Consider the following 17,947-nt stretch of genomic DNA (forward strand, 5'->3'; position numbering starts at 1 on the left):
TTTCTAGACTTCTGCATGGTGTTTCTCCTACTAAGAATTTTCTCTGCATCTCAGAAATGAGTTTTTGATTTAGAATTACAATATCATTTCCTTTAACTAAAAAAACGCTTAAGGGACCGTACAGGAGCATTGTTTTAAGTTCTTACTTGCTATCCTTAGCTTGGCAAGAAGTCCTCTTTCTAGCGATGTCAATTTATTTCTGCTGGTAACTTCAATTTAGGCATACGTCTAATGTTTGGGTTGAAAACATTTCACAAGTTTGAGAAATCCTATTAAATAGGAAGACCGCATTTGATGAAAAACTTCACAAAGTAAAAAGGTTTTCCCAGGTCTCTATCCCCAGTCCTCTCTGAACAGCTGACCTTTCTCTTTTCAACTTTTAAATGTCTGTCAATCCTGACTGATTAACTAATTGGACTGAAACCACTTTTTCAATTGCTCACTTCTGAATGTCTCCACTGCGGTTAGTATTTTGCTCCTTGCTCTTTTTCCATATTGAGCCATCCCCTCAGGAGTGATGAGCAATGAAGCCATAAGGCTCAACTTGACTACACTTACTATAATTACCTTTGTACATATCCACCGGGTCTTTTTCTCGTCTTTGCTAAGGTCATAATTTCTGGTCTTCATTCAAACAAAACAGACTTTCATATGAGCTGGCTGTCTCTTTCATAGCTACTCTCCAAATGCCAATTCAATGCTTGGCATATGTTTAGATGGTCATAACTGACCAGATGCTGGGAATATATTAATAGCATAATTTAAAAATTCAACATTGTACTTTTAAATTCTTATAAAAGAGGCAGAGTCTTTAATGTCAGGAATCCTAAAGAACATACCTCTATATGTCTTATAAGTTCCATAAGTTTAATTTCCTCCTGAGTCTGTTCCATCCAGCCTCCTTCAACCACTACCGGCTGTGCAGGGCTTTTGGTGGGAACCGTGGTGGCTGGCTGACATGGTGTTACTCGCTGCCCTGGGGAAAGAAGTCTCTGGAAATGTTATTTCTGATGATAGGCTTTCAAATTTCAAATAAATTGGTTTGGCTTTCTATGTATAAATTATTCCACTCAGGAGCATAGGCTAAAATACTAAAAATATCATAAAAGCAAAGATGCCTAAGGTAATAATATTTAACAATACCTCTTCGTATGGGAGCTTGAGGCTTTAAATGGCCGGGATATGCACACTCACTCCACAGATGGAAAAGAAGGATAACATGCTGACTTCCACCCTGGCCCCAGACTCGCATCGATGATATAGCTCAGCAGTGATTTAGTCAAATAGAATTCATGATCTTATTTAGTCCCCATCATCTCTTCCAGTCTTGAAACATATGTTTTGTTCTCTTCACTAATAATAAGTCTTTCCCCCACAATTAGCTTAGCAGCCTGGAGATTAAGTATTTCTAAAACAATATTAACCCAAGAGACAAGAGCTCTTTTTTTCCTATCTAATAATACCCATGAGCATGATTAGTTTCTGACACCTCTACTGTGCCCTTTATGCTGTTAAGAAGTTGTGGCAAGAGAAAATATTTATTGGAATACTGTGTTCCGAAGAGTCACCGGCATTAATTTAATAAGCATGGTGATTCAAATTTATGCATTCTTTCAACTAGACCACTTACAGTCCTTATAAAAAATATTTTAAAAACCATGCTTATGAAATAGTTTTCTTTTTCTGTGTTGGAAATATACATCACTGAAGTTCCTACTGATATCTAAATCTCTTAAGTAAATATAATGCTTTGTTTGTGTATTCCCTCCAGAAGCCTGTACTGACACCAGTTGTGAGTCAGACATTGTGCTGGATGTTTGAGCCACAAGTTTGGTAGGGAAGGCAGATGTCAAGGAAACGATTAAACCAACAGATTGTAATTGTGGTACCAGGTGTAGAAAAGCATGTGATGGAGCTGCTGACCTGGCCTGAGGCATCTGAGAAGGCTTCTTTGAGAAAGTAACTCTTGGGTTGAAAAATACTAGAACTATTAAAATGAAGGTGAGTCTCAATTTTGTTACCAAGGTACTCTTAAAGTGAAGATCTTCTGACTATGGCTACAAAATGAAACTCTTTGAAAATAATTCATCATTTTCAGAGGATAAAGAATTTGTGTCTCACATCTCAAGTTTATGAAAATAGATCTGGCAATAAAGATAAATGGCAGCAATGACTTTTTAGGGAAATTAGAACTGTATACACTTTATAAGCATTCATATGCAATTTATGAATGTGGAAAAATATAATTAAATCAATCAGCCAATGAGTTACAGCCACAAGCCACCAGGTGATGTGCTTTGGAAAAGAACACAGTGGTTCCTTAACACAAATTTATACTAAATATAGTTTTTACCTAACTTTACTTATAGGGTAGATAAGACACATAAATCTTTATGGATAATATTCTAATGAATATTTTACTTATAATGCATCTTGAGCATTAAAATTTTCAACTGAAGAGAGTTTAACAAAAGCTTATCATTTACACTGTTGAGAGGCAGAGATTGAATATAGGAGCCAGGAAAAATATTATGCATTATTTATTTTTTGTCATCTTGCTTCTAATGGCTTTAAGCAGATGAATGTATTTGCACTATAATTTTCAGGAAGATACATCATGTCATCACAAAAGGTTTTAGTTTGGGGAAAGGGTTTCACAATAAACTATTATTTATGTAGATAAGAATAACATAAATTGAAGCCAAGCAAAAATGTGATGTATAAATTATTTTTACTATTTTTTATTTTTTGTCTTCTTATTATGTTCTTCCATATTTTATTTCACATGAGATCATGGGATATAATGATATACATAACTGTTAATGGGGCATGCATCTTCCCTTCTCCTGAGCTGCCCTTTCAAGTACATGGAGACCCACTGATTGGAAAGAGCGAGGAGTCTAGACCAATTTTTACACTTTTTTCTCTTAGAAACTAGAGAGTATGAATGCTTTGCTGTTCTTTCATATTGTAAGTCTCACCTGGACAGTTCTCCCCATCCCCCTCCTCTGTTAGGAGTCCCATCCTTGTTCAGCATCTTCTGTGCTAAAAGGGCAAATTCACCCAATTCAGGGTTCCAGCTAGCAGGTGCATTTAGTTTTTACACTAAAAGAAATGTTGCAACATCGTTTTTATATGCAACAAAGGTGACACTTTGACCTGAATTGCATTCCTGAGTTTTATTTCCTTCCTGTGTTTTACTTATTAATAAACAAAGTGGAAAAAAGGACTGCCTTCTTAGGATACCTGGTACCAATATTTATTAAATATTTGATTATATGCTAAACAAAGTGAATATTTAACATTTGCTACTTAATCACAAAATCCTTATAAAGTATTTGCTAATATTATTACTATTAATAACAGTAATTAACATACTTACAAATGAAAGGAAAAGTCAGCTTAGTGCAGTATTTTGTACATAGTATTTGTTACATTTACCAGTGGGAATAGTCAATTCAGCAACTACTCACACCTCCCACAACTGCTCTTCCATGCAACCCTCAAGAAGTGCACAATCAAGCCAGGTATAGTGATGCATACCTATAATCCCAACCCTTAGGAGGCTGAGACAAGAAAATTGATAGTAAGTTTGAGGCCAGCCTGGGCTACAGGAATAAAAAAAAAACAAATGAAAAATTAACAACCCTGCACAATCTAAGAGGGACTGTAGTTACCTGAACTAAGACTTGTTTTTTTATTTATTCTCATAATCCAAACAGCTAGAAAAGGGCCTTTCTCAGAGTAAGTATTTTATAAGCATGTATTGAATTTACGTTTAATAGCAGAAAACATACCAGTTTGTAAGTAGAGACCAGATTTATCTCAGCATTACATTCGGAAAGAAACTACATCTGCAGATAACTTCATAATGGACATCAGCTGACCAAATGTAGACTTTCCAGTGGCGATACTGTAGTCCCTGCCAAACTAACTTTATATGTCTTTTTACTTGATGAATAAATCAAAATTCAGTAATGGCAGCTTTCCCAGGTGCTATTTTCAATATGTTGCTTTCTCCTGATTTAACTCAATACAGGAATAAAGCCTAGGATATTCCCTAAGTGAATGCTTGAAATTCCGTTCATTCTTTCATCCATTCGATCACTCTACAAATACTCAAGAGAACAAATTAGAAGGGAATAGAATTTATAATCTAATATGAGTCACATGAGCAGGTAATTAAAATAATGTGATGAGGACGATCAGAGGGGACATTCAGAGAGGGATTACCCCAGGCTTGAAATGTTGGAGAAGGCTTCTGTGAAGAAGTAACAAGTAAACTCAAAAATATAGAATGAGTAGGAATAAGCCAAGAGGACAGAAGAGGAAAAACTTTGTGCCCAAAGTTCAGAGTTTAAAAAGCACATACATGATAGGTCTGGGGTTCTAAAAGAAAATTCAGATAGATGAAGTGCTGTGAACAAGATGAGAGAGGAATTTACAGAAAATGAGACCATGAAGGGCCATAATGGAGGTTTCAACTTTGTCCCAAAGATGCTAGGGAGCCTTGAAAGAGTTGATGCCTGGATTGTCATACTACCTTTGCATTTCTGCGTGATCACTTCAACTCCAGAATATCGCCATTATTTATGTAATACAAACTACTGTTGAGACTGACTGGAAGCAAGTAAAAAAAGACAGTTGGGTGTGTGTGTGTGGATGATGTAAGCTTGATGTAAGCATTGCAACTCATTTTAGATCAACTTTATGAATTCAAAGTAACAAGACTAAATATTTGAAGAAGGTGAGAAAGAGGAAGATAGCAAGAATGACTCTCGGGTTTCTGTGAGAAAACACCTGGATAGATGGTGATACAATCCACCGCTAGAGGAAACAAAGAAGCATTGGTGCAGGCGATATGACAGGTGCAGTTTTGGATATGTCTATGAAACACTCAAGCGAAAATGTCGAGTAGTATGAGTAGTAGACATTTGGAGGAGTAATATATGCTTTTCACTTATACTCTACCCTCATTCCTTTGTTGAGAAATGGACGATCATTTCAAACCAGAGTTGTCTTCTGCATTTAGAACTGTTTGTGTTGTTTATTGAAGCCAGATTTACATTCTTTTGATACACGACAGTGCAAATACTCAGAAGTTGAAATTCTGTTATGCCAATTACAAAGATTGTGATGTATTCCCTCCTTTAGTCCATAGAACATTGTTTCTCTCCAGAGAGAGAACTCCAAAGAATCACTTGGACTTCAGTAGTATAAAGTCAAGATCCTAAGATTCTGTGACAAAGAGAATGGAACAAGAGGACAAATAATGCCAATTGATTACTTTGGCTATGAATAGCATATCTCATGCTGCATAGAAAGGAGGAGTCCCTGAGACATTGACGTGACCTTTGAAGATTTCAGTACTCCCTTATTTCAAAAATAAGCCTCCTGAACAAAACTTCTTCCTCAGCAAAAACCAAGGAATAATAGCAAACTTTTGCTTAAAGATTAATTCCAAAGCCCATAAAATATTAATTCAGGGATTATTTCACAAGTAATAGGAGACATTGTCTTAATTCTTTAATGTTTATATAAGTTATTTGATATTCCTTCATAAAATTTACAAATATAAAACCAGTAATAAAAGACCATGGTATTAGATTTTGGACTTTGCTTAAATGACTTGTGTAGCACAATATTTATTTACTATTTATTGGTTAAACACCTGTATCTAATGGTAAAAAATAACTATCCGAAATTGAGATTACATTTAGAATTAAACATGGTGATGCCTGGTTTAGTTAATACTGACCTTTTAACTTTCTCATTTTGTGTTTCATGGTATCTAAATCAGCCAAAATTTTGTCCTTTTTCAGCCATTTCTGTTTCACTAATTTTTCTGCTTTCTGTAAAGCTAACATAATAAAAACACATTTTATCTTGCATTCTTTTACCAACAGTAATTCATCATGAACACCAATACTTTATATAGAACTTTCTGCTTCAAGAAATAGATTCAATTAGAATCAAGTAATTAAGAGGTAAGGGTCATTAAAAGAAACCTCATTTGAAAGATGACAGGGCTTAAGGCATTTCTTTATGGAATGGAGAGAGAAAAAAAAGAACAGTGCTGTTTTATTATATAGATTTACCATATGCAATAGCCATATTTCATTTTCTACTTCCACAAACTATTTGGAGGTGATGAAAGCCTGGCTTGGAACCATTCATTTTTTAAACATCCACCTACTGCCTAAAGGGTGCAATTCTTAAAAATGAAAATGTGCAGACAGGTCGTCCTCAGTGTGAATTAAACTCATTTGTTATTTTCTAATGTATACCATTATTCTCAGTCTTATAGACCAAGGATCTCTTTATCAACTAAATTAGACATTTCTCCATGCAGAATACTCCATTCCAGTAAGAAAATAACAGTCAATTGTGCAAATACTAGAGTATAACTATCCTTGTGCCCATACTAATTGATGGACCTCCTGTTCTTTTCATAAATGTAATGTTATTATGTTGACATTCTACAGGTTTAATCCATTTTCATATGATGACAGAAGATTTATCTCTGTCTCCCTTTAAAGACTTGCTTGAAAGAAAGCAAAAACAAGAAAATTACCATTTGGAGGTAGAAATGCTTCAAAAGCAACCCAGATGGCAATAGGATTTCTAAGAATGAGGGTGAGCAAAGACTTATCTATACTATCCAAACTATCGGATTTCACAGACCCTGAAAATAATTTATTTCTCACTTTCATCCTTGGGTTTTCTGGAAAACAAATGACATTTGTTATTTTCAATGGATAATGAATAAATATGCTTTCTGGATTCATTTGTTCATGAAAAATATTTCATTCTTCATTAATGACCTTATTTATAAAATCAATACCAAAATTAGAGACCAATACATAAATTTGGTTAGCTTCTCAATACAACAAAAGTAGAAAATCTCACACTAAGAAAACTCTACTGAATCACTACTAGCAAGATTTCCTTTCATTTCACAAATTCTTGTTCTGGACATGGTCCCTTTCTTCAAGCTGTACATAATCTAACAAGATACACAAAGATGTAGACAGATAATCATAATGTAATGAACTAAAAGCCACAGTAAAGGGCATTGACTGGAGCTTCTAGTAGTTTACAGAAGCAGTGGAGACCAGCAGGGGCAGAGAAGCAGACTTGGAGAATAAGATACCATCTTTTCTAGTAGTAGAAAGAGATTTACATTGATATAGTGACAATCTCTTAAGTCGTCTCCAGTTGGTTTTTGGTTCTGAATTTAAACAGAAGATGCTCGTGTTTCATAAAGCAGCTAAACAGTCAAACATATTATTAATTTTATGCAATTTATTTTTGCTTGAGTGTTAAAACCAAATTTTACATAATATTTTGTTTTATTTTTCTGCAAAGTAAAATCAGGATGAGAATCTCATTGATACTCATGGAATTCCTTACAAAAGTAGCTGGCTAAGATTAAAATTTTCTAGCAGTGGCAACTAAATAAAAGAATCACATTTAACTTTTTCATGGTTGAATATAAATAGAACCAGCTAATGCCAGTAGCTAAAGCCAACCTTCCATACTTTCTGTGGCTATCTCTTCTGTTGCAACAGGATTTATGTCTTTCTTTTGTTCCTCAGATTCTCTCTGGATACAGGATTCATCTAGAGCCCATAAAACCAATTCACGCAGGGTGAAGACTGTGGTTCCATCTCTAGTATATACTGTGGGGGCTCGGGCAAGTCCAAGTTGTTTCATGCATTCTGTAAGAAGCTACATAACACAAACTGTAAGGGACTGGCATGAAATAATGACTGAACCGGATTAATAGTGAAGAGTTTGCCACTTTAGAGATCAGAGAAAATCCTTTAATTTGATAAAATAGAAATTGGAATAACTACTGATATTGAATTTTGATTAAAGATAGTTTTTGATATTGGATTGCCCTATCTAATCTCACATCAGTGCAGTGTAGCTGTGAACATTCTTAGCTCTAAAAATTAGCCCAGCAGCTGATGTACGTTAATACATTTCAGCATTTTATAAAAATGTTTAGCCTAGAAGTCTATTTTCAATTTTTGGTGCTTTATAAGGCATAAAATTGTTGGAGTATTTCAGATTGATAAACATCTTGAAAAAAGTGAATATCTAACTTTATAAACAATAACTGGCATGTACTATTGCCTTCATTTTGCAGATGGAAAAAATAGGCTGAAAGTTTAATATTTTTGCTCAAGACCATGGGTTGGTCTTGGAATTACTAATGTCTGTATTTTGCTTAGCTCAATGAACAACAATATTTTAATAACAATCCATATTTAACCAAAGAGGTGAGTGAACAGGTGTATGTGTGTGTGTGTGTATGTGTGTGTTTGCACAGTCTGCCATGTAATTCCACATCATACATCATGTTTTATGTCACTTGTAAAATATGTTATTAAAGGTAAAATGTCTAGACAGGCTAACCACAAGCAATGGAAGGACAAAGCTGTGTTTGGGCCTTCTGAGCTTTCCTCCCTTCCTATGATGGTGCAGCCTCCAAAACAGACACATAGTCCCTCATAACATAATCCCCAAAACAGACACATAGGCCCTCCTAACATGATCCCCAAAACAGACACATAACATGATCCCCAAAACAGACACATAGTCCCTCATAACATGATCCCCAAAACAGACACATAGGCCCTCCTAACATAATCCCTGATTCTCCAATTTAAAAGTGAAATGAAATGCCCTATCAACAAATAAGTGTTCAGATCCACCAGATTACACCAGACGACAAATGACCACTCAGGTGATATACAACTTGAAGCTGGCATGGGCAGCAAAGAAGAAAAAAGACTCTACTACAAGAACGAAGAAAACCTGATAGCACTGTTTTCCCTCTTATTTTAGATCTTTGCTCCAGAGCCAATCTAAAAACAACATTCTGGTTTCTCTCTCTCTCTCTTTTTTTTTCCTAAGTCTGTATCCAAAGAAATAAAATAGAAAAGAATACCTCGAAGAAAACAGAGATCTTGATCTCATCAGCTTAAATTGGTGAATCTGACCCGAGACATTTATCACTTAATCCTACTGCATTTTGATACCAGGAGAATCATCATTATCATTACTTCTGAGGATGCAAGCAGCATTTAAGTGATAGCCACTTACCATGGGGAATGTTCCAGCCACAACTAATTTCCCATTACGATATCCATCCCCATTTTTGTATGCAATTATTTTCACTGCGTTCTGGTGCAGAGCTGCAGGTCTTCATCCGTAAAGACAATAGACATTCTTTATAATAACTTAGAGTTTTTTCAGCCTCAGAAGATGATAAATCAGCCTGATTTGTTTAAAAAATTATACGGTTACACAAACTTTTCTTTTAGTTTTGTTATTTTGGCATACTTCAATCTCTTCACTTAAGGACTGTGTGTATGTGTAGGTAGGATCTAAATTTTGCAATGCTCACTTCACATACTGTAGACATTGGATGCTATAGTCATAAGTACTTTGGGTCAGAATTCCTGTTTTCTTTCCAGCCCTGTCATTGAGCTACTAAGTGACCTTTGGGTATCTAGTTTGTGTTTCTGGCCCTCTCTGGTTTTGTTTGTTTGTTTTGGCAATGGGACAGGTGTTTGTTTGTTTGTTTGTTGGAGGGTGGGATTGAAGGAGTTTTTATTTGTTTCTTTTTTATTTCCTCTATGACAGGAGATGGGGAAGAAGATATCAGGGTCAGAGAGAACCTGGGGTTGAAATAAGGGGACACTAATACTACAGATATTCTCTTAATTTTTAACTTTAGGAGAATGCCATCCTATGGTGGGTGTTGATGAGGAAGGTGGGGAAGGAGAGTGTTGGACACCACTCCAGCCTTCCCCTTGGTCCTTACTTAGGTTCCTACCCTGAGGGAGAAGCGCTGTCTGAGATGCTATAACACTGGGGTCCTCTCCAATCAGCTCTTGCCCTCAGGCTTCCCAGAGAACTGATGCTGTCTTCAGAGTTTCTGTTTCAGTTGATGGTGACTGCAACCTGTCTATTACTGCTCCTTTCCCTATGTGGATCAGGATTAGGAGAGAGAAAAGGGTGATTTGGGAAGGGGTGACAAGCTCTGAGGAGCACACCAGGCTGCAGTATGCCCACCTTTTAGGAATCACTCCTTTTTACTCAGAGATTTTTTTTTTTTTTTTGGCAGAACTGGGGTTTGAACTCAGGGCTGTGTGCTTACTAGGCAGGCACTCTACCACTTGAGCCATACCTCCAGCCTCCTTTTTACTCAGGTATATAAGTTCCCTCAGTTCTTTACACTTCTAAGCTTGAAGGACAGATTTTTGTAAATGGTGCATTTTAAATTAAGGTTATAAGAAAGTGGCAGAGGTTTTTGGTTATTTATTTTTTCCTCTAATTCCAGGAGCTCCAAATAGTATTAGACATGAATTCATAAATTCAGACACCTAACCTGAACAGTTACTAACAACAACCTGTCAAATTCCCCCTGAAAAGCTCCAAACTCATGAAAAGGAGTTTACTCTATGGATAGAGGCAGAAAAGTTCCTGCACTGAGTAAAGATTTGCAGCTACTTCTTCACCTAAAAGCCACTTGGAGCAAAGTGAAAGGCACCAGCAGATTAAAGCTGCAGAAGTGTCCAATTAGCTTCAAAGGGTAGATCGAAGTATTAATAGACAATGTATTTTAAATTGCATTGGGGTAAAGGAAATCAATGCAGGCAGGATGGTAAAGGTGGATCTGAGGAAGATGAATTGGATGAGAGGAGATGAACTTGAATTTGGAATAGATAATGAATTCATCAAAGTTTCCAAACTGTTGCCAATCATGCATTAGCAAAGCTCAGATCATTACTTACCTTGGCCACACTGATGACCTTGAAAGGCCCTTGTGATAAGGGCTTCTGGGTGTTGGAGACTGAAGCACAGAAGAATGGAATCCCTGGAACCAACTATTTCAGTCCTTTCTTTGCTCTCATGGATAGTCCACAAGCCAGGCAGAGCATTTTTTTACTTTCCACCAGGTGAGAGATAATAGTATCCCTAAAATGAGCAAAAGCACACTTTTATATAGGTGTGTCTGAATTATGATAGCATTTCTGCAGAACACTTTATAATATAAATAAATCACTTTTATCATCATCAAAAGGTAAATTTGAAATCACAGCATAAATGCATTATTTTGCTCCCTACTAATTGTATTTTTAATATGGTATTTCTAAACTCTGCAATGGTAAATCAACACCAGGGACTATAGCCATCAGTATTTCTTGGAGGAATGGCGAGTCCCAAATAAAGGACAGAAAATACACAATATAAGCAAGAGACATCTTCTTGTGTCCTAGAGTAAACAAATCGTGTCAGAAGACATAGGAGCCAACATACAGGAGCTTCTACTGGCTCAAAAAGAGACAATGTGAGAGTAGCAAGAAGAACGATAACTGAAACATTTTGATTCTTTGAATATTTAAAATTCCATGAGGCAATCAACATAAGTAAAAAAACAAATGAAAAGACTCAAACAAATAGAAAAAAAAAGCACAACTCATTGGACACCATTGGGAGTAAACTGGTACCAATTTATAAGTCTGAAAGAAAACTGGCCATTATGATCATTAGAAAGTGTGGCAGAATATTTCCAAAGATGGACACAGTAAAACCATTCCAACCTTGCTTGCATGCCCTTTTGAAGTATGACTTTGCTGTTCCTCCAACCAAGAGGCAAAGTTTCTTTCTCCTTATTGCCTTTCACATGACTTGAGTTGGCCCAATGTAGCACAGGCAAATGCAAGGCAAGCAGATGCATATGAAAAGCTTTCACATTGTGACTTGTTCTCTTTTGGCTCCAGCTGGAACCCTGAGACCATAACGTGAACAAACTTGAGCTAGCTTTCTTGAGAAGCCAAGAAGTTGGAGAACCAATGCCCCCAGAATACATGTGAGAGAGGCCATCTTTGACCATCCAATCATCATAGAGCCATAAATTATTAAAGAACCACCAGAAAACTATAGCCACATTAGTGACCCTTGTCAAGGCCAGCAGAATTGCCTAGCTATTCTCAGTCCAAATTGCTTGCCCATAAAGAAAAAAAGAAAAAAAAATTGGTACAAGTCACTAAGCTTTCAGTTGGTATGCTATATTGCAAAAGATAAGACAGATAAAAAGAACTGAGCACTTATTCTACCTTTCCTTATAAGCCATATTTAAACCATATTCTGGGGAACTCAAATATCTAGTTGGCAAGATAATGTTCTTCCTAATTTTACATGTTCAGCTAGTAAGTATAGGGAAAAACCATATAATTAGAAAAAATTCACTCTTTTTAATCAAAATGGTGACATTGAATAAAAAGGCATAAGAAAATTCTTTACTCTGGGATCAGGTTGAAATCACCTGAACCAACTAATAACTATTATCACTAAAAGTAGAAAACCTGTCTAGTTGGTTCACCTGAACCAACTAATAACTATTAACACTAAAAGTGGAAAACCTGTCTAGAGTGATAAATATGAAACACACAGGAAAACTTATGAAGGCTCTGGCTAAAAAATGTTAAGCAAAAATCTAATTATAACTCTAGTGCTGAATTTCATTTACAGAAATTATGGGAGAAAATATGGAATCCAGAGGATCTTTGGGAATACTTTGAAAACCTATACTATAATAAATTGGAAAACATAAAAGAAATTGATAAATTTCTAAATGCATATGACCAACCAAAATTGAGCCAAGAAGATATAACCTACCTAAATAGATCTATAGAAAACAATGAAATTGAAGTGACAGTAAGTCTCCCAAAAAAGAAAAGCCCAGAACCTGATAGATTTACTGCTGAATTCTATCAGACCTTTAAAGAACTAACACCACCAACACTCCTCAAACTATTCCATGAAATAGAAAGAGAAAGAACACTGCCATACTCATTTGCTGACATCAGTATTACATTCATCGCAAAACCAGAAAAGGACAAAACAAAAAAATGAGAATTATATCTCTCAGTAATGAGCGTATATGCAAAAAGTCTCCATAAAATACTAGCAAACTGAATTCAACAACAAATCAAAAAGATTATACACCATGATCAAGTCTGTTTCACTGCAGAGGTACAGGGATCTTTCAACATAAGCAAATCAATAAATGCAATAAAGCAAGACAAAAAAGTGAGGACAAAAATGACATGATCATCTCAAAGATGCAGAAAAAAGCCTTTGACAAAATTCAATATCCTTTCTTGAAGCTAGCAGTAGAAAGAATGTCCCTCCACGTAATAAGGCTATATATGACAAGCTTATAGCCAGCATCATACTGAACCGGGAAAAACTGAACATTTCCTCTAAAGTCAGGAATGAGACAAGGGTGCTACTCTCTCTACTCTTATTCAACATAGTTTTGGAATTCCTAGCCAGAGCAATGAGACAGGCAGAAGAAATAAAAAAAATTCATATGGGAAAGGAAAAAGTCAAATTATCCCTATGTGCAGATGATATGATCTTATGCCTAAATGACATGAAAAACTTCACCAAAAAACTCTCAGACATCATTAATACCTTCAGCAAAGTAACAGGAATACAAAATCATTATACAAAAATCAGTAGTTTTTCTATATACCAATATAAACAGACTGAGAAAGAATATAGGAAAACAATTCAATTTACAATAACCTCAAAAGCAAAACCTTTGTTAAATAGTTAACAAAGGAAGTGAAAGACCTCTACAATGAAAACTATAGACCATTGAAGAAAGAAATTGAAGAGGGCACCAGAAGATGAAAAGATCTCCCATGCTCATGGTTCAGCAGAGTTAATATTGTGAGAATGGCTATACCACCAAAAGCATTCTACATGCTCAATGTAGTTCCCACCAAAATTCCAGTGCCAGTCCTCACAGAGATTGAAAACACAACCCTAAAGTTCACAAAACACCACAAATAGACAAGGCAATACTGAGCAAAAATAGCAATGCTGGAGGTAACACAATACCTGACATCACAGTGTACTTCACAGCCATAGCAATAAAAACAGCATAGTACTGGCACTAAACAGATATGAAGTCCAATGGAACAGAATAGGGGATCCAGAAATAAGTACATGCAGCCACAGCCACCTGATTTTTGACAAAGGCACCCAAAACACACAATGGAGAAAAGACAGCCTGTTTGACAAATGCTGCTGGGAAAACTGGATATCTGCCTGCAGAAAACTGAAACTAGATCCATGTCTTTTGCTCTGTACAAATACCAATTCAAAGTGGCTCAAAAACCTCAATATAAGGTCTGAGACTGAAACTGCTGAAGGAAAGAGTAGGAAATTCATTGAAACAAATAGGCACAGGCAGTGACTTCCACATATAACTCCAGTGGCTCAATAATTTCAGAGACTTGAAAAATGGGACTACACGAAACTAAAAGGCTTCTGCACAGCAAAGGAAATCATCACCAGACTGAAGAGACAGCCCACAGAATGAGAGAAAAATCTTTGTGAGCTATACATCTGACAGGGATTAATAACCAGAGTTTATAGGTTGCTCAAAAAACTAAACTCAAAAAAATCAATGATCCAATGAAGAAATAGGCAAATAAACTGAACAGAAACTTTTCAAAGGAAGAAGTGCAAATGGTCAAACACACAAAGAAATGCTCAATACCCCTGGCCATAAAGGAAATGCAAATCAAAACCAGTTTAAGATTCCATCGCACCCCTTTAGAATGGCTACCATCAAGAACACAAATAATAACAAATGTTGATGAGGATGTGGGGAAAAAGGAACCCTCATACAATGCTGGTGGGAATGTAAATTAGTACAACCACTATGGAAAACAGTATGGAGCACCTCAAAAATAGAACTGCCATATGATCTGACAATACACTAGGGATATACTCAAAGGAATGTAAGTCAGGTTACAATAAAGACACCTGCACACCCATGTTTACTGCAGCATTATTTATGATAGCCATGCTATGGAAATAGCCCAGATGCCCTACAACTGATGAATGGATTTAGAAAATGTAGTATATATACACAAACAGACTATTAGTCAGCCATAAAGAAGAAAGAAATTTTGTCATTTGCAGGTAAATGGATGAACCTGGAGAACATCACCTTAAGTGAAGCAAGCCAGGTTCAGAAAGACAAAGGTTGCATGTTTTCTCTCATAGTGGAAGATAGATCCAAATCATATATACATATGATACATATGTGTGTGTACATATATATGATGTACATATACATATGTATGTTTGGGAGGAGGAAAGAAGAAAAGTATGATAGATGGTGAATAGTAATGAAATACATCACATCAGTATAGAAACAAAAAACACTGCAAACTGTTGAACAATACACAATATGGGGAAAAGGAAGAGTAATAGAGGGGGTTGAACTCATTAAAGTACAATATTTTACAGGTAAAATACCAAGGCAAAACCCTACTGAATAATGAACAGACACAATGAAGGTCAGGAATGTAAAATAAGTCATGTTAAGGGAGGGTAGTAGCAGGAGGAGGAGGGTAAATAAGGGCAATAAAAAGGGTAAATATGGTTGAGGTACTTTCTAGGCATATGGAGCATTGAAACCTGTTGAAGTCATTTAAGAAAGGGAGTGGAGAATGATGGAGGGGATAAACCAAACCTGGGCACATTTGTATATAGGAAATGTCACAGTGAAATTCCATGTATAACTACAATATACTACTAAAAACATTTAAAAATAGAACATAACAATTATTTAATATGTTGGAGAATCTGAGGGAAAATTACTATTGAGTGTTTGCCAAATTGGCTTCTTGGGGAAAAAAATAGCAATTGTATGTAAAAACTAAGTAATTGGCCAATGATGAGGAGAATTAGCAATTATTTGCTTTAATTTTTATTTTTTAAATTGTAAATTGCTAAGTTACAATTGCATATACTTATGGGTACAAAGTGATGTGATGATTCAGGAATACAATGAAGAGCAATTTAATCAAGCAACTGACATACCTATCACCTCAAATGCTTTCCATTTCTTGTGGTTAAGAACATTTGAAATGCACTCATTTAACAATTGTGACATGTTCAACACATTATTACTTATTACATTCCCCATCTTGTGTAGTATATCTCAAAGTTTAAAAAATGGAACGCATGAAAAAGGTGAAAAGAAATTATGGGGAAAGAGAAATGAGTCAAATAACGCCACAAGGAAGCCAACAAACAAATCCAAATACATTCAACTCAGTAACAGACTCAGATTATGCAACCAGAAGTCCCCTGAACTCCTTGTTCAAATGTTGACTCAAACCAACAAACCATACAAGAATTTTTAGGACAACCTGGAAAACTTGATTAAGATCAGCCTATTATACAGCTAATAAGTTATTGTTAATTTTGTTAGTTATGATAAAGGGATGACGATTATGCCAGAAACCTTTCAAAGTTTTTAGAAGTGTATGCTTAATGTAGAAGTAAAATGACACCATGTCTGGGACTGGCAATATGACAAAACCTTGATAATAGTTAAATTTGTATGATGAGTAAATGAAGATTCATTGTCCTCTACTATATTGGAATAAGTATGAAAATTTCCACAACAGAACTTTAATATACTTTTATGTAGACTATTCAATTTATTTATTTTGTTTTTCATAATTTTGCTTCATTCTTTCCTAACTAGAATCACAGAGTCTGAGTGATTTCATGAAAAAGTCAGTGTACAAGTTGGGCTTTCTAGTGTACGCCTGTACTCAGGAGGCTGAGGCTCCTCAGGAGGATGGCAAGTTCAAGGCCAGCTTGTGCTACATAATGAGATCCCATCTTAAAACACAAACAAGCAAAAATGTTCAACTTTTGCTTTGCTGTAGAGAAAAACAGCTTGTTGTTTCATTAAATTATTCCACTTTTCCTTTATCTTTGCATGAGGAGACGCTTACTGGTTGATCAATGTTTTCTTCTTTTATGACAGATGATGTCCAGACACCGGCAAAATTTGCTGATGTGATCTCCTTATCTAGGGCAGTGCTGTGAAAGGCCACAAAGGCTTTCATATTTCTTTTGTAATGCCATTTTTGATTGGCAGTTCCATTGTTGGAGGGCTTATATTTCTGAAAAAAAAAGAGACAAAATATGGAGTCAAATAGACAGGTAAGTTTATTGAAATGGTTATAGCAGTCAGATTTTTTTCATTGCAGAATTCAGAAAGTACACATGATTACTCATAATTGTACTGTGCAATGATAAATGCTATTGCTATTTTGGCAATTATATACATAATCTTTATACTTATGAATACATATTCTTTGACTTACAAAAATAGAATCACAAAATATGTAATCTGGTAAATTTTCTCACTTACTATTTCATGTCTCTTTTTCTAACATTTTTGAAGACTATATAATCAATTCATCTTAAGCATATTTTATTTTACTAGTCTCTAATAATTAAACATGTAAGTTATTTCTTAAAATTTTCCAGAAGTAGAGTTGCTAATAAAATATGATCATTTTAAAATGTCACATAAAAATCCTTCCTGAAGATTATCTTACCTTACACTTGCACCACTAGTACATGAAATTGCCTATTTTCCTCCTTCATATTCTGGCCAAAAACGGGCAAAATCTCTCTAAACAACAGTTTACTAAATGAAAAAAAAAGTACCTTGTTGATATTTTTAATTTCTCTTTTACTGATATTCAAGAATTTTTTCTAAGAACATTCAGTTAACTATGTAATAGAACTAGGATATGTACTCTATTTATAAAACTTGGCTCAAGTATAGATAAAGAAGTACTTTCATTTTAACAGGATTTAAACAAACAGATTAGGTCCAACCAAACATGTCATATACCCCAAGAGACTTTAAAACACTTACTTTGCCAAGTGAGAGATTGGTAGCAGAGAAGAAAATAAAGGAGTCTTAAGAACTGATTTAATGGGTCAGACAATAGAGCCTCCTTTAGAGGGCTGGAAAACAGAAGGCTGTGTTTTCAAGAAATAGTCTAGCAGCATTAACTTAACATGC

General features: G+C 35.4%; 1 protein-coding gene across 1 annotated transcript in view; it reads right to left on the reverse strand.

Annotated features, from left to right (window-relative positions):
- The window catches only part of LOC109676734 (doublecortin domain-containing protein 1), a 50,276-nt gene that overhangs the window by 14,087 nt on the left and 18,242 nt on the right, over positions 1–17,947 (reverse strand). The window contains 9 exon segments of the mRNA XM_074043387.1: positions 840–976; positions 5,759–5,860; positions 6,575–6,724; positions 7,542–7,731; positions 9,115–9,208; positions 9,210–9,289; positions 10,812–10,965; positions 10,967–10,995; positions 16,860–17,030. Of these exon segments, the coding sequence (XP_073899488.1) occupies positions 840–976; positions 5,759–5,860; positions 6,575–6,724; positions 7,542–7,731; positions 9,115–9,208; positions 9,210–9,289; positions 10,812–10,965; positions 10,967–10,995; positions 16,860–17,030 (1,107 nt within the window).

This window comes from Castor canadensis, chromosome 1 (assembly GCF_047511655.1).
Source record: "Castor canadensis chromosome 1, mCasCan1.hap1v2, whole genome shotgun sequence".
NCBI lineage: Eukaryota > Metazoa > Chordata > Mammalia > Rodentia > Castoridae > Castor > Castor canadensis.